The 25,500-nt window shown below is 40.2% G+C and overlaps 1 protein-coding gene across 2 annotated transcripts in view; it reads left to right on the plus strand.

Moving 5' to 3' along the window:
• The window catches only part of pknox2 (pbx/knotted 1 homeobox 2), a 106,640-nt gene that overhangs the window by 76,396 nt on the left and 4,744 nt on the right, over positions 1 to 25,500 (plus strand). For both annotated transcript variants that reach the window (XM_085419978.1, XM_085419977.1), the window contains 6 exons: positions 10,091 to 10,262; positions 14,757 to 14,942; positions 15,131 to 15,266; positions 16,341 to 16,438; positions 24,246 to 24,365; positions 24,503 to 24,579. In XM_085419978.1, the coding sequence (XP_085276104.1) occupies positions 10,091 to 10,262; positions 14,757 to 14,942; positions 15,131 to 15,266; positions 16,341 to 16,438; positions 24,246 to 24,365; positions 24,503 to 24,579 (789 nt within the window). The remainder of the gene's footprint in view (positions 1 to 10,090; positions 10,263 to 14,756; positions 14,943 to 15,130; positions 15,267 to 16,340; positions 16,439 to 24,245; positions 24,366 to 24,502; positions 24,580 to 25,500) is intronic.

The raw sequence follows: 25,500 nt of genomic DNA on the forward strand, positions 1-25,500 counted from the left end.
CATAAGCTTAATTCATAGAATAACTGCTGAAAACACAGTGCAAAAGTGTAATGAAAAACTATTTAATACAGTTAGATAAATGCCTGCCAGGTGGGCGTGTCCACTACATTGTCCCAGTAGATCTGACATCATGTGAAAACTGTGGTTTAAAACAATATATATCAACAAGGTCATTTTTTCTGTTAAAAACTAGGACTAGTATTACACATTTTATAATTGGTTAAAATAATCATAATTTAAACATAGGTTGTGATGATTAAGGGGTTCAGGGCTATGGATATGTGGGAAAATACAACAACAACAACAACAGAAAACCCCAAAGAAATAATAATAAATGTAAAAAAAAAAAAGTACCACATACTGTATGTGTTTTTCACTTTAAGACAAGACATTTTTTGTGCTTTTTGAAAGTGCTCTACCTTTTGTTGTGTTCTGTTATCTGATCAAAAATGTACTGGCACCTTATTCCCTTGCTTAGATCCACAGGTCATAAAGCAGATTCCACTAAAGCTGCCACGTGCCTCACCTTCATGTTTAAGTCATCATGCTCTCCGCTCGCCTCTGATTCTCCATTTTGGGCTTTTCGTTGGTGATCCAGCATGGTGCAGTGCAGGAAAAAGTGTGTGTGTGTGTGTGTGTGTGTGTGTGTGTGTGTGTGTGTGTGTGTGTGTGTGTGTGTGTGTGTGTGTGTGTTGGGGTGAGGTGGGGGGTTGGTGATGACTCCACTCACTGGCCGTCCTGTAAATCGCTCTTTTATGGCCCTCATAATGATCCCCCAGCCAGCAATCTCGATTCCGTCGCACTGCAGATAGGAACCGCTGCTTCTGGCAGTCAACATGAGGGTGCTCAAGATGGCTGGAGGAGGTAGCGGGAGACTGGAAAGCACACACTGTGTGACTACACACTGGCACACACTTACATATGTTCACATTCATAAAAATGCATGCCTTTTCACACCCCATCTACCTTAATCCCAACTTCCTGTGTAAAGGTCATAGAAAGTGCCGAAGGATGGTGTTTTGACCTCACTCAAAGTTGGTGAGCTCCAACAGCGTGCAATTGTGTAACATCATCAGAGACAGACTTCCTCATGCAGACCAATAGTGCCTTGATAGTTTTAGGCTTTTACATGATTTTGGAATATACCAACATTGAACTGCTGACAGCAACGGTTAGCTTAGAATTTCCAAAAGTAATCTCAAAACCCATAATTACTTTGTCATATCCACTGAACTTGATTTTACACAAGAGAACGCACAGATGTAGTTTGCTTTAACAAAAGACTTTATATGATCTGTTTTGCCAAAAACACTGCAAAATGTTAGACTGAAATTTCTAACATTTGATTTCTACAAAAGTGTTTATTTAAACAATATGAAATGTGGTTTAAAGCCAAGAAGCCAGGCAAAGAAAATATATGAAAAATTAAATGCAAATGAAATATAATGAATGCAAATGGATGGGTTTTACAAAGCTGTTGTTGTCTAGATATAGATCTCACCATATACATAAACAATTTGTTTCTAGATTTCATTATCACTTTAGCTCAACAAAGTCTGTTGTATAACAGTTTAATGAACTTTACTGTTTGCGAATCCTAATTAGAGTCAGTGTCATTAAACATGACATGCAAACAGCAGGAAGAACAGATAAATGAAACGTCTCAATCTATAGCTTGCATCATCAGCTATAAAAACTGTACAGTTAAAGATGTCTCTCTGTTTTCTTTTTTAACATGCAAGTGAGCTTTTTATTACTCATTCACTACAAATGTCACTGAAAATTACAGCACATGGCATGAATAGTAAAACAAAACATGTCACATTCGGAACAACAATTCAGATGAAATGTAATTACTGTACAAGTTGGCAAGTTTGTTTTTTGTTTGTTTCACCTGTATTTATTAAAACATACCGTTTGTGCTGCCGTCTGCACTCTCATGGACATTTTCACCTTTCTGCACTCCTTCCTGACTGAAGACATGTAAATCTATTATATTCTATTATATTACTAAAAACAAAATTAACTACTATCTGACAGTGGCAAGGACATTTTCAAACCACTAATTTAAGAAAAGAAGCAATAAAACATTATGAAAACACTCTCATTGCACATAAAACTGTAGCAATGAAAAGTGCATAAAGTATCGAAAATAAAAAGAATTATTCTGCAGAAAAATATTCCCCCAAATTAACAGAGGTCTCTGAAAAAGCTCATCATGAGGCCTTGGATATATTAAAACAAATTAATAATTTCTGTTCAACTTCCCTGTTTTATTAGTTTTATTTATCATGACATATGTTGGCCAAGGTGGTTAAGCAAGACGAAACTGATCTGTTACAATGATAAATAACTGAGTGCTTGCTCTGTTTCCACACCATTTTGTTTCCAGACCACTTTGTACACAGTACAAAGTGGTAGTACCACTTTGTGGTCTGCATTTGTACTGTTCTGCCTTGCTTGCCTGCTATCAGTTTACCAAAGAGACCAAAGGTTTATCCACAATGCTCATGCGCAAAACCACCAGAAAAAAGCTTCTGGCCTCTTAGCTTGCTCACCCCGGTCATTGTGAACAGGAGATGGAGACAGCTACTACATTCTTTTGAGTACAAAACAGCGGAGCTTTCAATAATAATAGCCAGCTGCAGTCACAAGATTACAGTAATTTTAATGATGGATGCAAACAGGTTAGGAGCTTTATGAGATGAAAGGCTGTGATACGTTTTAATGTCTGTTAAAACATTATGTCTGTTTTTAGATCTGATAAGGCAAGCATTGCCTGCTTTCCTTTTCCTGATGGAACACCGCTTATAGTTTTGGGTACTGACACTATTTTTTTTTTTTTAGCTCCTTACAAAAGCATAATCACATTCTAGTTGTTATTAAAGTATTCACCAATAGAAAGAGATCAAAATCAAATATTTCTCTCATGTTATCGTGTTAAGGTTATTTGAAGAAATAGCTTGATGCAAAGTGATTTAAATTTCTTGTCTTGGACATGCAAGAAATTCAGCTGTCATCTGGTTAACACTTTTAAGTGGCGTGCTCGCTTTGTTTTTAGCTTGCCTACTGTTATCACTTCTTTCAATTTGCCTGTTTATTTACCAGCCACTAAAGGTGTTGTGTACTCTCTAGCTCTTGCCACAATGCTCCTGAGGCTTTAAGCCCCGTAAGGCCAGATCTCCTTGACAGCACTGTGCTAATAGATGCAGTCAAGTATTTTTTTCTGTGTCTGATGTTTACAAATCACACGGGCATGTCTAATAAGACAAGGAAAGTATCAGTTTGCTGACACTTGTGGGCTAATATGTCATTTGCGTTATCTTTGAGTAGATATCGGAGCTTAGTAAAAATATGAGTTTAAATAAACTCAGAAAATTGTCAAAATTAATCAGATTGTGTAATAAAAATAACACTACATCTAAGACTAAATAAACCTCTCTCTCTCCCCCACCTGGATTCTTCTCCAAACCAACTCAAGCAGATACCAGACAAAAAATGCAGCATCTCTCCAGTGTGCACGTGACCGTCCTGTTTAATATTCCTGGCACGTAGGCTGAGGGAGCAGTATTAAATTGGGATCAGGGAGATTAGAGTATAATATAGTTGACTATTAAAGGCTAGAAATGAGAGCCATGGGTTAGAGCCTGAGTAGGGTCCATACCGCCACAATTCCCTACCATAATTTTAAAAGTGCTCAAAGCATTCAGTTAGAGTAGAAAAGCACTACATAAGTTCCTGTCGATTTACCGTTTATAGTCTATAGAATGAAAGTGAAAAATAATAGCAATAAATATTAAGCAAAGAACCAGCCAAGGAATTGTAAAAGTCAAATAGACAATCAGAAAAACAAGTCATATTTATTAATAAGATAGTATGAAACCAAAAGTTGTTTCATCTTCTGTGTGTGTGTGTGTGTGTGTGTGTGTGTGTGTGTGTGTGTGTGTGTGTGTGTGTAAACATTAGTAAAACTGAAGAACTTGTAATCTACACTGCGACTACTGTGTATTTGTGCACAGTATTGCACAGCACAGCTTTGTCTGTGAATGTGTTGCAGTGCTGCGTTTAAGGTTTTTCTTTTGGCAGTGTTGTATTGCTAGTGATGTATGAATGCCTCTGCCTTGCTAATGAGCAAAACAAATCCTGTTTTTCTTTGCCTTTCTGACTTTACTACTGGAACATGCTCAGCAAGGAGTAGCATCACTCCCAGATCTGTCATCCAGTTTCCAAGGCAAATGAAATGCAACAAAAGTGCAGTCTTCGAATCAGGCTGGACATTCTCATCAAAACTCGTGGGTTAGCTTGCTATCCAGTTAACTGGAACTGTAGAATCTTTATATAAAGAAGCTTTGTGTTTGACTGCATTTGTTCTCACTCACTGAACTAAAATCCTATCAACTTGGCTGTAGCTCAGGAGGTAGAGCAGGTCATCTACTGATTGGAAGGTTTGTGGTTTGATCCTGGTCTCCACGCCAAGTATACTTGGGCAAGTTATTAACCCCAAGTTGCTCTCCAATGCAGCCATCAGAGTGTGAATGTTAGCTGGGAAGTACTGAAAAGCACTTAAGAAAGTGCTTTTGTGAAGGGGTGTGAATGTAGCATGTTGTATAAAGGGCTTTGAGTGCTATGGAAGAGTAGAAAAGCGATATGTAAGAATCAGTTCATTTATTGTTTGAAAGGTTCACAGTGTTCACCAGAAACAGTCACCTTGTTTTGAGATTTACAGTTACAGCCACTTAAAATAGTTGCCTCATCCCTGACAGGACCATGATGGATGCCTAGTGGAATCCTGATCGATTGCCGGCTGATAGATGACACTCCTGTGACATGGACCATGCAACCATGAGTAGTAACGCCCCTAAGCAGCATTTAGGAATACTAGTGGTAATGTCTTGTGTATCCACCAGGGGGACCAGCCTGGAGGTGTATTCAGTTGAAGGCTTGCTCCACACTTGCACTCCAGTTACACAATAATGTGTATATATGCGTGTGTTTCTGCCAGAAATATGTGCCATTTTGTTCTAAAAACATCAGTGATCACTGTCGTTCTCTCTCGGTTTTTATTGCCACTATTAATTTTAAAGCTCATTTTTTTAAACCTTACAATGTAACTACAGCCCAGCCCATGCAGCAGTAAATTAATGACTAACCTTGTATTGTGTCTGGATTATCTCATTTGTTCTGCTGAGTGAAGTTTGGTCCATTTACAGTATCCTACCATACAATTGCATTTGTCCCTAACCATCGGGAACCCTCGCGTTTACTTTTATTGAGTGGAAAAAAGTTAGCGTTCATCCTCCAGCTTCACTATGCTAATATGTGGGGCAGCCATGCTAACTATACTGTAGGTGTATAGCTAGCCACCGTGTACCACATCATTATATACCAGCTAGCTCAACTTCAGTAACCCTACAAACGTCCCTGCTGTTTAGTTTCCTGTCATCGTTTATGTCAGAAGTGATAGCAGAGCTGTACGTTTTAATTTTTTCAGAAATCCCTCAGTCAGAACATGGTATGTTATGTTTAGGTGGAAAGTAGTGAGCTAACTTCTAACTCATAAATTTCACAAATTTTGTTTTCATGGATGCCTGGATTTTAAACTTAATTGTTACACCTGGTAGAGCAGCCACACTGATCACTTTATTAAAGATGAAAGAATTTAGACAGTTTGTAATTCTCAGTGATGCCGCAGTGTTCGTTTGACTTTCAGAGCTGAAGAGGAGTTTGGACCCAGAAATGGCTAATGACATCAGACTTACATACCTTTATCTTGGTATGTTCCACTAATCCATTCACTCAGATTTTCATGAAGAACAGTCCCATAATGTATTTTGTTGGTGAAACCGCAATCCTGAGTTCTATATTGAAAGTAAACAACAAACGACCACTAATTGACTCCAGAGGAACTCCATGTGGAGTGCCAGTTTTGTGTGATTCTCAATGGCAGATAGAAATACATTAAACATTTCCAGTATGAGGCTCCTTGGCTAAGGACACTGAATTCTAATTCTCAAGGGTTATTACTTTTCAACCAGTGATGGTTAAAAAACAAAACATTAACAACTTCACCTTTAAGGCCGAACGGTGTGTTTGTATATTTTTTCAGATTAAAACATAAATTAAATTGATCAGAATTTGCAAATTGTATTAGAACGGAGAGAAAATATTGAATACAGTCATTTTTACAATGATAGGAAAAGAAGGGAGAAAGTATAAAAGTAAACCAAAAGAAGCTAACACGGGAAGTATGATGGACTTATACAGACAGTGAATGAGTATAATTAAGTGCTTCTGTAAGTCATAGCAGTGAACCACTTTGCATATCTCCTAAGTCAAATGCAACAATAACTAATCCCATTACTATTGTTTTACAACTTTATCTATAACTTTGCTGATGATGCTTAAAATGAAAACTTTTTGTAACTTGCATATCTGTTATAAAGTTTCCTGAGTAATTGCTTGTTGTGGTATGAATCAAGAAAATACTAAAAATAAAATATTAGATGTCTCCACCCAAATTTTGCCACTTGTCCCCAGAGGGACATCAACATTTACATCATTATGTGAAAGCTGATAGGATCTGTGATTGATATGTTTGCCTGTATGGTTTACAGTTGAATGGAATTAAAAAGTATACTGCATCAATTTTCATCATCATTGTGTCTTTATGAAACAAAACTTTATGCAATCAATATTAATTTAAAAGTTATACAGCCACATTCAGATTCTACATAAATGTGCTTAAATGTAAGAATGAAAGTTCTTCACTCCTAAATGTGGCTTTTAGCTCCAAGCAGTATTTATTATGCATGTAGTAAATACAAGACGCCATCAATCAAATCAATGCCTTTTCGTATTTTAAAACAGTAAACGCATCACCATTCCCCCAAGCCTTCACATATATGTTGTACATTTAAAACCATGGAATATGAATATAAAATATGCCATGTGTAAGCAGCTTTCAGGATTGTATAATTAGCTACACAAAATTTTTGTTATAATCCATTTGTCTTCCCAAGTACCCCTGGAATCAAAGTGGGGCGAGTGGATGTGTTCAATAATGTAACATGTACTGTATACAGCAGCACACTATAGATCCTTGTACAGTATCCAAATGTCGTTCTCTGTGAAAGACAGAATGGAACAATTTAGATAACTCTCTGAAACCCTGTGCCGTTACTGGACCATATCCTGTCCACTATAAGTACTTCACAGAGCTACCACACTGTTAAAAGTAGGACAAGGGCATTAGGAGTCCTTGGAGTACAGCTTATATTACAATATGTTTTAAATTCTTGTCCCTATTGACAAGTCTAATGTGTGCGTATGTGGTATCGAGTGGCAAATTGTTCACAGTACCATTGGCTAATTGCCATTTGAGTTAGTTGGCCATGAGCCCAGGTCACACTGCTGCATACATCCTTTTTGGGGTACATTTTAACATGACCTGAGATGCCATATAATTACCGTTTAACAGTGTAAACCTGTAAACTTCATCAAAGAGCACATCGCAGAAAACTGTTGTGGCCATGCTGACTGTAGCTTAGAAGAGAGGTTTGCAGACTGTAAACAGGAGCAGATATTGATTCGCCAACCTTCCAATTGATAGAAGACCTGCTCTAAGTATCCTCCGGTAAGATACTGAACCCCAAGTTGGTCTCTGATGCATTCATAGTGTGAACGTTAGAAAACACATATGTGTGAATGATGTAAGTTGTATAAAGTGCTTTGAATGCTCACTATATAAGAACCAGACTATTTAGTCTTTTGTAGAACCAGTTACAGATAGAAATGGAGGCTGAAATAAACCAAGCATGACTACTATCGCAATGATAGTAGTGATGTCCTCTGTTGAAGTGGAAGCTCTGCTTGGCTACGGTCAGGACAGACTTAGCTTTGACATCACTCTCGGGTTCTGCGCTTCTAGTTGCATTAGCGTTGTTTGTGCAGATTGCTAAATGCTTGCTCTTAGGGGGTCATGTGTTGGGTTGGGGGTTTCTCTGTATTATTGTATGGTCTTATAACAATATACAATATAACTAACCACTTAGCAATCTACAGTCTAATCAATCTAAAATGATTTTACAGACTATTCTTACACAGAAAATGAATCACCTGTCCCATTGCAAAATATAGAAGACATATAAATCGCTTTAGCTTTTGCAGATCAAAGTGAAATTTTAGTGATTGAACAGGTATTCTTCTACAACATAGGTGCTACCAACAGGAAAAAAAAATCTAAAAATCCATATTTGTTACTGATGGACATTAGAGAAAGACAAAACTCGTGACTGAAAAACTTTAGACTCTCCTACGCTCCCTGCAGAGGTCTGAGGGATCTTTTAGAAATTGTAATGTTAATTTCTGGAGACTTGATTGGTCTCTTCTTACCCGTTGATGATAAACTAAAGTGACTTCCATGTCTCCTTTAGACAGTAAGCTTTAATGTTTAAACGGTTACGGTGCTCCAATGTGCTGCCACCTCACCCTGGAGTAGCTATGAGCAAAGAAGCATGGGCATATCTTACTGAAAACTATTTTCCATTGGTGTGCCAAATTAATGCCTTACCTCTACTTGTTGCACACAGTTATCATTATGAAAACATTATTATTATGAAACATGAAAAACAATATGACGTTATGAAAAAGAACAATTTTCTAGTTGGGTTACACTTGGGCCCTATTCCAGGAAGTAGGATTAGCAAACAACACAGAGTTTGTTTGCCCAGGAGTTGCTGAGGGCAACTCCAGGTTTTCTGCTATAGAAAGACATTTAACTTCAATTTATGTCAGTTACTGAGGTAACAGACTCTACAAAAACCTACTGATTGTCAGATATTCTTTAAGTTTCTCTCGAACTCCTTCCCTCCTGCTGCACCTGAATTATTATGATAGCTGATTATTCATTTCCTCATTCATAATGTTGTTGTCAAAGCGTACAATGCAGCAAATTATTTTTTTAAAGTAATGTTTTATATGCAGCCTGTGCTGTGCTGTGACAACATTTCATGTTAAGTTTTTTTTTCTCAGATTGTGATTTAGTCATTAAATCTAACCCACACCTGGAAAGGTATGGTGTTCGAAATCCAGGGTACTGACTTCAACATAGTTCCAACTGAAAGCACCTAAATCAGTCTCCGTGGGTCAACCTAGAAATACACCCAGTATACACCCTCACACTGGTACTCAGTCAAAATCAAGTCAGAGCAAGACTTCCTGACTCTGAACACAGGCTGTATGAGGGATAACAAAAGAGTTTGAGATTATGGAGGAGCTGGCAGTAGTGCAATGTAAGAGATTATAACAGGGAGTGATTTATTTTATGGGGCTGAATTGGGACAAACTCGTAGGTGTTACAACTGATAGTTGTCCGCATTCTGACTGGAAAACGTCTTTATCAAGATGTAAGATAAAGTGACTGAAATTAACACAAATTGAATTTTTCAATTGTATTATGCAGGTGCAAGTCGGTTCTAAAAGTAAACCATGCTGTTGGTGTTGTAACTAAAACAGTTATCTTCATCAGAGCAAAAGCAATTAATCACAGATAATTTGTTGCAGTTTGGAGGAACGTGAGAATGAGCACGGTGACCACACAGCTGTCATGTGGCTAAGCCTGGAGTAGCTAAAGTACAAGCAAAATAGCAGAAGCACTTTGTTTAAAGTTAAAGGTCTAAAATTTTGCAAGGTCCATTCCTGTTAAAAGGGAGTTTTTCCATTCCACTATAACCATATGTTTGCTCAAAGGGGGTTATTTATTTGTTGGGGGTTTCGCTTTATTATCATAGGATCTTTACCTTACAATATAAAGTGCCTTGTGGTGATTGTTGGTATGATTTGGCATTATATAGGTTAAATTGAGTTGAAATTTGATTGAATGATGGACTAAGTGAAGATTAGAGTTGTTTTTTTATGTAGTTAAGACATCCTTAACAACTAGAGTGGTAGAAAAGAGAGTCTCTTCAGCACTGACCTCACCTTCAAGCAATTATATTGATCTTTATAGAAAGATTCTGTTCACAGCAGAAAAGATAATATTAACAATTTTAGAAACTGACACCTACTGTGCCTCTTTATCTTTTTTCCTCAGGCATCCATTGTTTCCCCTGCTAGCATTGCTGTTTGAGAAATGTGAACAGGCCACACAGGGATCTGAATGCATCACGTCAGCCAGCTTTGATGTGGACATAGAAAACTTTGTGCACCAGCAGGAACGAGAACATAAACCCTTCTTTAGCGAAGATCCAGAATTGGACAACTTGGTAAGTCAACATATCACATGTGTTAAAGCATCAGTCATGAATCGGTGTCCTCTGAATTCAGACCTCAACATTACTGAAGCAGTGCATGAAGAAGAACTTTAGAACCTGGGGAACAATTCCTTAAGTACAAGAAAGTTAGCCAAAGACTGTGTCGAAAAATAAAGGTTGTCATTCCAAATATTAATTTTCAAGCTCACTATACTATTTGTACAGACTCTATTTTTGCCTTATACACTGTAAACGGTAAATGACCTGTATTTGTTTAGCACTTTACGTAGTCCCTAAGGACCCCAAAGTGCTTCACACTACATTCACCCATTCACTCACACATTCACACACTGGTGATGGCAAGCTACATTGTAGCCACAGCTGCCCTGGGGTGCACTGACAGAGGTGAGGCTGCCAGACACTGGCGCCAATGGGCCCTCTGACCACAACCAGTAGGCAACGGGTGAAATGTCTTGCCCAAGGACACAATGACTGAGACTACAAGACAAACTGCCAACTCTTGAGCCACGATCGCGGTGACTTTTATATTTTTATATTTTATATATATTTATAGCAGCACGGTGGCACGGTGGTTAGCACTGTTGCCACACAGCAAGAAGGTCCTGAGTTCAATTCCACCATCAGGCCTGGGTCTTTCTGTGTGGAGTTTGCATGTTCTCCCCGTGTTTGCGTGGGTTCCCTCCAGGTACTCTGGCTTCCTCCCACAGTCCAAAGACATGCAGCTTGTGGGGATAGGTCAATTGATTAATCCAAATTGCCCATAGGAGTGAATGTGAGTGCGAATGGTTGTCTGTCCCTGTGTGTTGGCCCTGCGACAGACTGGCGACCTGTCCAGGGTGTACCCCGCCTCTCGCCCTATGACAGCTGGGATAGGCTCCAGCTCCCCCCACGACCCTGAAAAGGAGAAGCGGAAGCAAATGGATGGATGGATATATTTATGTATATTACATTGCTGATCCAGCTGATGATCCAGATCCAATAGAATGTATGAAGTAGGCTGTTGGAGTATCTGATAAACTTTTCTCAGTTGATGTTGAACTTTTTAGATACAAATAAAGGTGTTATCCTGTTAAACTAACACAGTGTTTTAACATTGCAGACTAATGTTAAGGTTCTATTATTAGCCAGTTGCTAGCTGCTATTTTAATGATAACAGATGGCTACGGTTGCTATCAGGTAATTGCTAATAGTTGAAAAAGCTAACATTAGTGTATATGCTGGTCAAACTTTAATATTGTTCAAATGGGAGCTTTAGTGACCTCTCAAAATTTCTCACAAAGTGTTATTGTGAGAAACAGCTCCTAATGAGGGGAAGGTCAGTGTGCCTGCTGTGTGAAGTTGCGTGTCTGAAGATGGCACTGTTGGTACCGATGCTCTTTCAAATGAATATGTAACAGTAATTAATACGTAATGCAGTAATTTCTACTGTTTTTTTACCTTCTGAGTACAGTTTTTTTTATTATCCTTAATAAGTACATGAGCTATTTTACCTTTTTAGCCACAGCTGCCTTTTATATTTTTATATACAACTATAACTGCAGTAGCCCTAAGAGGTCATACACTGCATGTACTGCAACTTCAGGAAACACCAGCAAATGGAAAGATGCTCACAATAAAGGTTGAATAAAGAACAATGGAAGTAAAAAGAAAAAAAAACTCTTAAAAAAGTTCAGAAAACTCAACAGAGGTGATTTAAAGAAGAGAAAAATGAAAAACCTATAACAAACATACAGCTACAGTATTATATGAACCATGCGACAGAACACACATTAACTGGAACCTTTTCTCCCTCACACACCGAAGAGTCCTCCACTTCTTTTAAGAATTCTTTAGTTTGTCACTTCCACAGCTATTCTGTCTTGTTGTGTTTTGTATGCTTTTGTATGAATAGACTGTGAATATATTTTTGAATTCACCCTTTTCTTTTCCTTTTAAACAGAGTGCAGACTGATGCCATAACCAAGGTTATTTTTATTTAACTAAAACTAAACTAAAAACTTTTTATTTAACTCAAATAAAACTAGAACTAAATGAAATGATTTTGTGAAATATAAAAATAAAGAGAAAAAATTCTCTTTCTCTTTTTTTTTGTTAGTTTGGTAAAAATTGTATTACGGCTTGCCTGATGAGGCATTAATGGGTGTGTTAACTGAGACTTTGGATGTTTACAAGACTGAGTCAACAACCTTAAAAAAATGTATTCTAAGGCCTCTACTGATTTTTCTAAATCATACAATAAAATTTAAAGACTCAAACTAATACTAAAACTAATAAAAAACTTCACTAAAATTAAGTATTTTCAAGCAATTACTGCCTGTCTTCCTACTGGCGGCCACCTTTTCTGTTCCTGAACCTCTTTTTTGTAACATAAATCTTAACAGATGTGGCTCTGTGTCTGCATTGAATCCCATTTTTGCTATTCCCAAGTATTCAGTCCTTTTTAAAGTAATTTTCCCATCTTCTCTGTGCACAACAGTTAGAAATAATTATAAATTACGAGAAGGAGGAAGCTGATAATCTTCTATGACAAAAGGGGGGGAGGAGTTGAAGCCAGACAGACACAAAGACACAGACAAGGAATTAGGAAAAAAGTGCACTCTTCTCATTACAGTACTTGCAGGCTGACAAGTGCTGAACAGTCAATTAACCCTGCATCTGTGTGTTTTATGAGGTAATGGGAATAGGCGTCTCTGCCAGAGGACACTAACTCTTCCATAGGGCAGTAATGCTACGCTGGGCCTGACTGGCTGCGATGAGGACAAGAGTTACTGGTCCCTTGATTAAGCAAGTGCAGTTTAATTAGCTGATTTATCTCCTCCTTGGCCAAGTGCTTTTCTGACCATTCTGTTGACCTTGGATGGCAACTTTGAAGGTGTGCCATCTTGTATCACACAGAGTGAAGAAAAGCCAGGCAGCTGATGATATATATATATTGTCAGTGATTCCTGTTGTCACTTCAGCCAAACCAACAAACCAAATTTCACTCAATGACAGATCATAACTTAGTAGAAAAACAACGCAAAACAAAAATCATGTTTCTCATTTCTTCTCAGTAGCTGTCAGCAGTTTATCCTTTAATAGGCTGTTCCTTAGCAACACAACTGCAACGAATTGGAGTTGTTAAATATTAGACACTGGTCTATTGAAAACTGTGTAAATGGCTTTCAAAGTCTTATACTTCTTATAGAACTTCTAAATATAATTATTTTCTTCACAAAGCATACAGTATTTCTACTTGCATAAATTAATATAACTATTTAAAAACAAAAATTTAGCTGGGTCGATATTATGAGTACCCTGAAAAACTAAGCACCAACCACCGTGCACTGCGCTGCAGTCATGCGCTTTAAATTTGTAATGCTGTAAAATCAAGTGAAACCCGAGGGTTATCTTCCAAATCATACACAGAAAAAAAACTTCAGCAAGGGTTTGAGCTGTCACCTGACAAGGAAAACAAAAAACAAACAAAATGAGTTCACAGTTGAGAAAATAGTTGCTCACAAAGGAAGAAATGGATATACAAAGTTATCACAGCATTTCCAAGTGCCAAGGATTGGAGTGAGATGTGTCATCAAGAAATTACAGACCAAACATGACAGAGTTAGCAAGTGAAATAATTTAAAGAGTCTGAAAAGACAAATAGTGAGATGTGTATAAAGACCCCAAAACAACTGCCAAGACACTGGTGAATGACTTAGCCAGGATATGTAATCTTAAAAGCACAGCCACTAGAACCCTGTATAGGAATGTACTGCAAAGTTGCAGACCAAGAAAAACTTAATCTTACAGCCAGAGTGCAGTATGCACTTTGATACTGGTGCATGTCTTGGTAAAATTAGAAGAGCATGAAGAACATGGCAGCTTGTTAACTAATCTAAATAGAACTAAACCTTGACAGCCTTAACACATACACTTCACTCACACACTACTGTGATGATGATGATGCTTAATGTAAAAACATTTGTAGTCCACAGACATTGAGTGGAAAGGCTTCAGATGTTTTTTTTAGTTTGTTTTACTGAATGTGATGCACTTCCCAAATGTTTATTGAGTCACTCAGGCCCCCGTGGGTCTTCCGTATTAAGGATTTTTTAATCTGTTACCTGGACTCTGTTTTAAAGACATTACCCAGCATTACGGATGGGTACCAGAAGTTAAATAATTACAACAAGAAACCAGAAGATTTGCATTTATTCCAAAATGTATTAATATATATACGGATCAGTGATGCAGGTCAGTCAGCAGTCTGCATCTGTAAATACCATTACCAATGATTTTTGATTTTGACATTAGACGTTACAGATCTTTGTAACATAAATTGCAATAAAACCAAATGCCAGCAATATCCATGAGACCAACATCAAACGTATTCTTCTGTTCATGGTTGTTAACCTGGTGTTTTAAAGGTAAGGTGTTCGCTAAAAGTCATCAGTGTTTTAGAAGGTGAATGTGATCTGTTTCATATTTTGTCTTTGCTGCTCTCAGATGGTAAAGGCCATTCAGGTGTTGCGAATCCACCTACTCGAACTAGAGAAGGTCAATGAGCTTTGTAAGGACTTCTGCAACCGTTACATCACTTGTCTCAAGACCAAGATGCACAGCGATAACCTCCTCCGTAATGACCTCGGAGGGCCCTATTCTCCGTCACACACCAGTCTCAGCATGCAGCAGGTCAGTGATGGACCCACCGTGGAGCTTAGAGTTCCTTAATGGTACCTAGCGTAATAATGCAATAATGTAGTGTTTCCCTTGATACGCCATTCATCAGCAGGTAAATTTTGCTGTTGGTTATCACACACAAGCAATAGCTTTCCCCCCCTTAGAGTTGCTCACCAGTGTCTCCCTCTGTTATCCCCCAGGAACTAATTCAGACCTCCTCTCCATCCATGACCTCTGTCTCCAGCTCTGTTAACCCTTCAGGGATTGTGGTGCCTGCTGGAGGGCTGCAACAGGGGAATGTCGCCATGACCACCATCAACTCTCAAGTGGTCTCGGGTAAGCGTGTCAATTCACATGAGCACTATAAAACAAAATTTGGCCTGACACTATCGACCTTTTTTTTCCATATGGCTCTATGACCCAATGTGTGAAGAAGAGGTGCTACAAAAATGTAAAACTCAGTGTAACTTATTCAGTAAACTACCACCTCTAAATAGGGTCTCCATAGATTTTGGGACAGTCAGTGACATACAGCTAATGATAAATAAATAAAATCGCATAGGTGGTTCTGTTGTTTTCTGCACACTTACCTGAGCCTTAGCCCAATCACTCTCAACACTTTCAAATAGTACTCCACATTTTCTCTCTCGTTCTGATCAGAGGAAATATTTGACACCAGCTATCCAAAGCACCATTTCCTGACTTTTAATAACTATCATATTCAAATGAATACTTTTCTTATTATTTGCATTGTGTTTATCAGTTTGACTTTGATCTTTTTTCTTTGCGTCATTTTGGGGTTATCATTATAAAGCATTTTCATATTATTAGTATAAAACTCAATTGTTTGTTGAGCATAATGACAAATAAAAATAGTCATTAGCATGCTTTTGATCAATCAGTATACACGCATGTTTACTATTCCATTGCTATTATATACACATATCATTAGCTACATGTTTGTGGCTGTGTTTTGTATAGCTGGTATCAGAGGGTCATGATAAGTATCCATCACAGAGAGCTTGGCTGGCAGGTTCTTGTAATGTCAAGCCTGTACAGTGAAATGTTAATCCTGCCCTCTGGAAAATCCTTTTAACCCAAAATAAATCAATGTCTCTCCCTTTGATCACGACATACTGAAGAGCTCAAACAGACTGTGATAAGAGTGTCTTGATCAAGGCTAATTAAGCCAGCAGCAAAAACACACTCCTCCTTCTCCTTGTTCTCTGTGTTTTTTTTCTGGGTTAAAGGGCAGTAATGCACTTTGAATTTATCATTTAGTCTCTTGTTTGCTGTGTGTTTGATTGCAAGGCTGACAAGCAGTTAATAAGCTCTGGTGCTAGTGTAGAATCTGGCTTCTAGTAGCTGCTGAAGACACTTGATACTCATGGCAGCAAATTATCCCCTCAGGTGGGACCCTGTACCAGCCAGTTGCCATGGTGACATCGCAAGGGCAAGTGTTAACTCAGGCGCTGCCTCCGGGAACCATTCAGATCCAGAACTCACAGGTAAAGCTGTCTGAACCACAATGCTTTCTGGCCAACGTTGTCACTCCTCCTTGTGCCCTCACCACCTATGGTCTCAATTTGTTCTTTACATCTCTCAGACCTCCCCAGTGGGTCTTTTCATTGTCTGTCTGAACATAGCCTCCTGCTGCTAAACAAAATAGAAATTGTTTATTCCCCTGATGTTTGGGGAGCCTTTGTGATACCATGCCACTGCAGATGAATATCAGTTAAAGACAAATTTGTGGATGATGTGATTTAGGTAGATACAAGAAATAAATCTCGGATCTCATACAAAAGACTAATTCATTTAGTCATTCATTTTTCATTGTTCAAAAACCTTTTGTTAAAAACAAAAAGTACAGGACATTTGAGATGTGAACAGAACAGAAGTAAAATATTTCAGAATTTTTATGAACAGGAAATATTAGGATCACAAATGTTTTATCGCCAAAAGATTTAGAAACTCATATGAATGACTGAATTTTTTTTTATTGCACAGGGGCAGATTTCTGGTTTTAGTATTTTAGTTCAATTTAGATTGTCAAAAAGCTTCTGGAATTGTTTAGAATAGCTGGGACATTTGCTGTATGCCTGCTCTGTGACTGTTGGTTTGTTGTAAATATGAGGATACTTATTTTAGAAAATCATTACTCTGAAGGCAACAGAACCTTCAAAGGAAGGGTCTGTTGACTCACAAGTGAATGCCAAAAAGTGAACAGATGATCCACACAGTAATAGTGATGAATATCATATGGAATATTAACATTGAAGCTTGCTGTTATGCACAGTAAATAACATAAGAATAATACGGACAATGTGTCAAATTAGTTAGCCAAACTGTATGTTTAGGACAAAACGCCTTGTAATTAATAGATGAAGTATTTTAGACAAGAAGGGCTCGTGCAAATGTATATTATAGGTTCCCTTATGTTTGTGTTAGGGATATCTTATTTTTTAGCCTTATTTAAAATGTATTATTTAAAAAGTTGTTTTTTACCCTGATGATTTTTTAAATTGTTTTAAAATTTGCCAGAGCTTTAGCCTCTTTCAACTCTTCTGTGTGCACCTTGGAAGTCAGTTTAGTCTACAAGTCACAAAACACTTATTATCTACCTCACATTGAATCAGTAATGTGATAATTGCAGATTTCTACAAGTTGGAACACCTTGAGAAATTGTTCAAGTGTGAAACAATTGTACAAGTTCCACAACCATACCCAAATGCAAATGCCTAAATGCACTGAGTTGCTGCCACTGAGTGTATGGCTGACTAGATATTTGCTTTAACAAGTTAACAATGATTTCTCTTTTTAGTCTCTGTCAGTACCCTCACCGTAGCATTTGAATCAACAAATCATTCTGAGAAAGGAGTATCCTAACAGTAATATATTACTGTTCTTAAATTCAGGGCAACAATTAGAGAACACTTAAAGAGAGAAAACAGGCAAGGCCTGAAGGCAAAATAACAAAATGGTTTCAAGAAAAGTATCAAAATAAGACAGAACATAATGACAACTACAAAAATAGACACGGAAGCACATAATATACAAGAAAAAATACAGAGAGGCACAAGAAATTAACCAAAGTAGTCATAAACAAAGCAGACAGTATGACAGTATTACTACTACTACTAAAGCCACTGACTATGACGTATATAAAAGACTAGGACATTCAGTATTAGGTTCTTTAGTAGCCTTCAGTATCAGCCTTCCTACAAGCTGGCAAATTACTCATACTGTATAACATTTTGTCTTTCTCTAAGACTTTTAAAGTAGTCATTATATAGGCAAAAATACTTTATCATCATAATTTTACTGTAGGAGTGATACCCAGGGACTAATTTTTGAGTGGTTTAGGTAGGAGAGGACTATCACCTTTTCAAACCTTTATGACTTTTCTTTTGTTGTGTAGCGCCTCATCTCTGTTTGGGAAGGAGTACAAAGGCTCCTCTAAAGCATAGAGTATCAGGTACTTGAACCCTTCCTATGTCTATGTACAAGATACAGTCACAACAAAGACTTAAGACACCAACAGCTGAAGAACAGACAAAATATATTGGATGAAAGTTGGATGAACATAAAAACATGAATAAAAAAAATGTGGTTTCTTAATAAATTGTGTGTCTGGCATTAGCGGTAATCTAACCTTGATTGTGATTTCATAGCATAACTCTATTACAGAAAATAGAGTTGTGGGTGTAAGAGGCTATATATCGATCTGTATGAACAGCAGTTTAATTATTACAAATTCATTGTGTTTGGAATTTAAGGTTTACTTTAACAATCTCCGCCCACTCTGTTGTTGTGGAGATTTCAAACAAATTTATGACAAAGAACGGCTCCATGCTGGAACCAAGGCTACAAGCAGAGCCAATCAACAGGCTGTACACTTGCCTTTTCTGAATGGGGGGAAAAGAAAAGAAATGGGGCAGAGAAATTTAACAGTGTTCTGTGTTGGTTTGAAGAGCGGCTCAGTTTCATGTAATTCTGTGACAGTAACAGTGACCCAGCTGGTGCTGAGTTCTACATGCGTGCTGGGAATTGAACACAGCCCCTTCGCCACTTTGCCGACAAGCCCCGAGTAATCACACTCTGAGGCTCGGTGCTGCCAATTAATTTAACCTCGCTTTCTCCTGGAACACACACACTCCCAGGACAGAAGGAGCCACGTGACACACAGCTGCAACTGTAATGAGTCTTGTTTTGTGTTGGGAGAATGAGGGGGGATCTGTGTGAATGTCTATTTATGGGCATTATGTGGGTTGTAGGTGGGTGAGGGTCAGCATCTCCGTGTCTGTGGATTCTTTCCACACTATTCTGCGTGGAACCTAATAATAGTGGGGCATAATGATTTCCCTCCAACAAAATATACAACTTACATGAAACTAGAGGACCAATGAGAGGACCTAGTCAGGAGGATTTAACCCATGGGGGTGTTAGATTTATTAATAGAAAAAAACAAGCAATGTCCCATTTGTATACAAAATATACTCTGTCTTGGGGACTGAAACGGCTCCAAATAGTAGGAATGAATGATACTAGGAAAATGGTTGGTTGATTTCTTGGCACTGACTGAGCTTTTAGGCACAGTCCACAAGATTTGAATAGGGTTAGGTCAGGGTTTGGGGTAAGCCATTCCAGAAGTTTAATGTTAGCTACTGCATGTATTTCAAAACCAGTTTTGATCTTTAGGATTATTGTTCTATTAGAAAGGCCAACTGTGCCCAAGTTTCAACCATCCAACTGTTCATTTGGGGTGAAGTTTAGAATTTGGAGGTAGTCCTAGAACTTCATTATTCAATGTAGCACTGTGCAATGTAGCACTGTGCAATGTAGCACTAGCAGCAAAATAGCTCCAGAGCAATGATCAATTATTTTTGCTCTGGGGATGCTTTCAGTTCATGGCATTAATGGGTTTTGTGTTATTTCTGAACATCCTAGCCAATTTCCTCTCATTTGATAGATCTAAATAATTTGTATTAATAACTTAATGACTCCAGGAGGCCTTCCAACTTGTGTAAATCTACAATTCTTTATTTATTGCTGTCAAATAAATCCCCCCAAATGACCTTGGCCTTGTTAAGTTAAAATAGACTGTAGAACCCTGAGCTCCTCTTCATGAATCGCTACCTTATCGTGGTGGAGGGGTTTGTGTGTCCCGGGGATCTCAGGGGCTATGTTGTCTGGGGGCTTTTGCCCCCTGGTAGGGTCTCCCATGGCAAATTGGTCCTGGGTGAGGGACCAGACAAAGAGCGATTCAGAAGACCCTTATGGAGAAAACATCGAGGGAACAGTTTACCCTGCCCGGGATAGGGTTACCGGGGCCCCGCCCTGGAGCCAGGCCCGGGGAGGGTGCCCGAGGGCGAGCGTCTGGTGGCTGGGCCTTAGTCCATGGGGCCCGGCTGGGCACAGCCCGAAAAGGGGATATGGGCCCATCCTCCCGCAGGCCCACCACCCACAGGAGGCGCCTTAGGGGTCAGGTGCATTGTGTGCCGGGCGGCGGCCAGGAGCGGAAACCCTGGCAGACTGATACCCGGCTGCCAAGACTGGCAGTTGGGACATGGAATGTCACCTCTCTGGTGGGGAAGGAGCCTGAGTTAGTGTGTGATGTTGAGAGGTACCGGCTAGATATAGTCGGGCTCACCTCAACGCATGGCTTGGGCTCTGGAACCAGTCTCCTGGATAGGGGCTGGACTCTGTCTCAGTCTGGAGTTGCCCCCGGTGAGAGGCGGTGGGCTGGGGTGGGTATTCTAATATCCCCTCGGCTTGCTGCCGGTACGTTGGGGTTTTTCCCGGTGGATGAGAGGGTTTGTTCCCTGCGCCTTAAGGTCGGGGAACAGGTCCTGACTGTCATCTGCGCTTATGCGCCGAGTGGCAGTTCGGAGTACCCAGCCTTCTTAGAGTCCCTGGGTGGGGTGCTGGAAGGCGCTCCACCTGGAGACTCTGTTGTCCTACTGGGAGACTTCAATGCTCACGTAGGTAATGACAGCGAGACCTGGAGGGGCGTGATTGGGAGGAACGGCCTCCCTGATCTGAACCCGAGTGGTGTTTTGTTATTGGACTTCTGTGCTTCTCACAGTTTGGCCATAACGAACACCTTGTTCGAACATAAGAGTGTCCATAAGTGCACGTGGCACCAGGACGCTCTAGACCGCAGGTCGATGATCGATTTTGTAATCGTATCACCAGACCGGCGACCATATGTTCTGGACACTTGGGTAAAGAGAGGGGCTGAGCTGTCAACTGATCACCACCTGGTGGTGAGTTGGATCAGGTGGTGCGGGAGGACGGTGGACAGACCTGGTGCACCTAAACCCGTAGTGAGGGTGTGCTGGGAACGTCTAGCAGAGGCTGCAGTCCGCGAGATCTTCAACACACACCTCCGGCAGAGCTGGGGACATTGAGTCCCCATTGCCGAAGCTACTGCATTGAGCTGTGGTTGCAAGGTGGTTGGCGTGGTGGTAATCCCCAAACGAAATGGTGGACACCAGAGGTGAGGGGAGCCACCAGGCTGAAGAGGGAGTCCTATCGGGCTTGGTTAGCCTGTGGTACTGGAAAGGAGAGTTCGTCCGCTAGTCGAACCTTGGATACAGGAGGAACAATGCGGTTTTCGTCCTGGTCGCGGAACACTGGACCAGCTCTTTATCCTCTCAAGGATACTTGAGGGTGCATGGGAGTTTGCCCAACCAGTCTACATGTGTTTTGTGGACTTGGAGAAGGCATTCGACCGTGTCCCTCGGGGTGTCCTGTGGGAGGTGCTGCGGGAGTATGGGGTGTCTGGCCCATTGTTACGGGCCATTCGATCCCTATACAACCGTTGCAAGAGCTTGGTTCGCATTGGCGGCAATAAGTCGGACTTGTTCCCGGTTGGTGATGGGCTCCGCCAGGGCTGCCCTTTGTCACCGATTCTGTTCATAATTTTTATGGACAGGATTTCTAGGCGCAGCCAAGGGGTGGAGGGCTTTCACTTTGGTGGCCTCAGAATCTCATCTCTGCTTTTCGCGGATGATGTGGTTCTGTTGGCTTCATCGGGTGAAGGCCTCCAGCTCACACTGGAACGGTTCGCAGCCGAGTGTGAAGCAGCGGGAACGAGGATCAGCACCTCCAAATCTGAGGCCAAGTTGTTAGGATGCCTGGGTCGTTGACCCAGGGTTGTTGAGTTTATTATATTATTTATAATTTCTAGTCTTTGGTTTCTTTGAGTTCTGTCTTATGGTTTATGTCTCTGTCTTCTCTAGTTGCTCTGTCTCCCCTGTCAGCTGTATCCCCTTGTCTAGTTCGCGTCTCTGTGTATCCTTAGTTGCTATATCCCCGTTTCCAGTCAGTCTCTGTTCCCTCTGTTGCAGTGCGTGCGAGTCTGTGTCTTTAGTTCAGTCTGTGTCAGGTTTACTGTTTTATTTTGAAGGTCCTTGTCTGAGGTTAATGTATCTGGTTTCGCTTCCCCTTGTCTCGTTAGGCCTGATTTGCCCCAGCTGTGTTTCCCTCCTGTTACCCATTCCCTGATTGCTCCCTCTGTGTATTTAAGCCCTGTGTTTCTCTGTGTCTGTGTCGCGATCTACCGCTTACCTAGCTGTGTGTTCTGTCAGTTTTCCGATGTAAGTTTATTTTGATTTTTTCCCCCAGTTATGTTATATTTGAGTTTAACATTAAAGCTGTTTTGAGTTCACATCTGGCTCCGGAGTCTGCACCTTGGGTCCTATTCCTGTCTGCACACAGCCACTCATAACACATGGTTCTCAGCCGGAAAAGGGTGGAGTGCCAACTCCGGGTCGGGGATGAGTTCCTGCCCCAAGTGGAGGAGTTCAAGTATCTCGGGGTCTTTTTCGCGAGTGATGGGAGAAGGGAGCCGGAGATCGACAGACGGATTGGTGCGGCGGCTGCAGTGATGCGGACGCTGCACCGGTCCGTCGTGGTGAAGAGGGAACTGAGTGTAAAAGTGAAGCTCTCAATTTACCGGTCGATCTACGTCCCTACCCTCACCTATGGCCACGAGCTGTGGGTAGTGACCGAAAAAACGAGATCGCGGATACAAGCGGCGGAAATGAGCTTCCTCCGAAGGGTGGCTGGCCTCTCCCTTAGAGATGGGGTGAGAAGTTCAGCCATCCGGGAGGGGCTCAGAGTAGAGCCGCTGCTCCTCCACATCGAAAGGAGCCAGCTGAGGTGGTTCGGGCATCTGACAAGGATGCCTCCTGGGCGCCTCCTGGGGTTGGTGTTCCGGGCATGTGCCACCGAGAGGAGGCCCCCGGGGCAGACCCAGGACACGCTGGAGAGATTATATCTCTCGGCTGGCCTGGGAACGCCTTGGTGTTCCCCCCGATAAGCTGGAGGAGGTGGCTGGGGAGAGGGAGGTCTGGGCTTCTCTGCTTAGGCTGCTGCCCCCGCGACCCGGCCCCGGATAAAGCGGATGAAGATGGATGGAACCCTGAGCACCACTTTTTAAGATTTAAGTGAATGTATGTAAATGTTTGAGCCTAAATATTGAATACTTGTTTTTTATATGCTGTGCAATCATCCTAAAAAAAAATAAATAAAAATAAATAAAACAGTTCAAAGAAATTATTAAAAAGCCCAAATTACCACGGGGGGAAAAAAAAGAAAAAATACAAAACAATATAAGTCATGCTTTAATTAGAAATAGTGAATTATTTATCATTAATTAGAACATAATAATGAAGAATATCACTAGATGTTTTCCCTTTACTATCTAATAAGCCATGTGCAAACTTTATCTTAAGCATGACTGTGATAAAAATGATTTCTTCGCCAAATAGCAAACCTAAATGTTCTTACAACAGTTAAAAATATTTGCAGTTAGTTGTCTCAGCCAGACATGAACTCACATACTCACACACATCCATATGCAGGCTGTCAAAGACTGTCAATAGTCTGAGAGCATCTCGTCCTTCAGCACTCACACTCCAAACAGTAACATCTGAATAATGATTTCTCACTGAACACAAAGGCTGGTGTACTACAGGTCAACACCAATGAAAATCCAAGCAAACACAGGCCCACTCTGCATCAGCGTCACTCTAGCTCACCGACGCCAAACTGTGAAACTCAAAGTCCAAGCACCACACATATAACAGACTAGTCACGGGTACTGCTTCTTTATATTTTAAGTATCATTACTCAAATTCAGTTACCATGGTGACACTTGAGGAGGTGTTTCTGCCCTTGCCATAGGAAAAAAAAAAAGGTAATTGGTAGTCTGAGTTTGTTTCCGTGGCAACAATAACTAAGCCCTATGGTCTTTTCCCTTTTTTCTTTTCTTCCTCTTTCTTTCCTTTCTGTTGTCTGTGAATAAAGGTAAATGTGGACCTGTCCTCCTTGTTGGACAGTGAAGACAAGAAGTCTAAGAATAAGAGGGGAGTCCTGCCCAAACACGCCACCAACATCATGCGCTCCTGGCTCTTCCAGCATCTCATGGTGAGACGCAGGCAGACATTTACACTGTGTTTGAGGGCAAGACTTTTCAGTGTTTAACATAATTATGGTGCGGCACATTCCATTTTAACAGCTGGAAACTGCTTGAAAACTGAAATGTCGTTTCCTACTTCTTGCAGCACCCATATCCAACAGAAGATGAGAAAAGACAGATTGCAGCACAAACAAGTCTGACTCTCTTGCAAGTAAACAACTGGTAAGATTTTGTAATCCCAAAAAGGCCTCATGTTGCATGTGTAAAAGCAAAACACGGCTTCATATTTTTATTTAAAAAAGTAAGACAAAGTTTTCTTTAGACATAGACATATACGCTTTATTAATCCGACGCAAGGGGAATTCGTTTTGTGAAGATATTTTAGAGATATTTTAGAAAATTATTAATTGAAATAAATGAAAAATAGTGTACAAAAAAGCCAAAATGCTATTATATGCACACATTTATATAAATAGCTAAAATGCAGTGGAAGTGATAATGTATACATATGCATTTTTTAAACAGTATTTATCCTGTGTGGGTATTATATAGTCTGACTGCTGTCAGGATGAAGGACCTGTGACAGTGATCTGTCCTACTGCTGAGGGACCTGTTCAGGGTCCCCACAGTCTTTTAGAAGTGTTGTCCATAATAGACATCAGTTTGACTAACATCCTCCTCTCACCCACTTCCTCTGTGGAGTCTAGCGCACTGGCTCTCTTCATCAGCGTTTTAATCCATGTACTGTTTCTCCCCAGCAGACAACCATATAAAAGCTTGGAGTAGCAATCACTGTGTCATAAAAGGTCCTACATACACTAAAAGACCTCAGCCTGCACATCAGATCGAACAAACTTTGGCCCTTCTTCTACAGAGCATGAATGTTAAGCTTTAAATTGAACTTGACTATGCTGGCATATCCGAGTACATCATTGATACAGTGGCACCATCTCCTGGTTGTATACACCAAGTACATGTGGAACAACTTCTCCCTCTCTCCCTCTCTCTCTTCTTGTTTCTTGTGTTCCTTTTTCCTGATACTGCTACCACTTGGCATCGCTATATCTATCACTACAGCTGTCATTACCAGTGTGTCTGTATCTGGAAATCCCACAGGATCTTTGCTCAACCTTCTGAGATATA

The sequence above is a fragment of the Rhamphochromis longiceps genome, linkage group LG10 (genome assembly GCF_057381845.1).
Source record: "Rhamphochromis longiceps isolate RC_006_pf linkage group LG10, R_longiceps_female_GT1.1, whole genome shotgun sequence".
Taxonomy (NCBI): Eukaryota; Metazoa; Chordata; class Actinopteri; order Cichliformes; family Cichlidae; genus Rhamphochromis; species Rhamphochromis longiceps.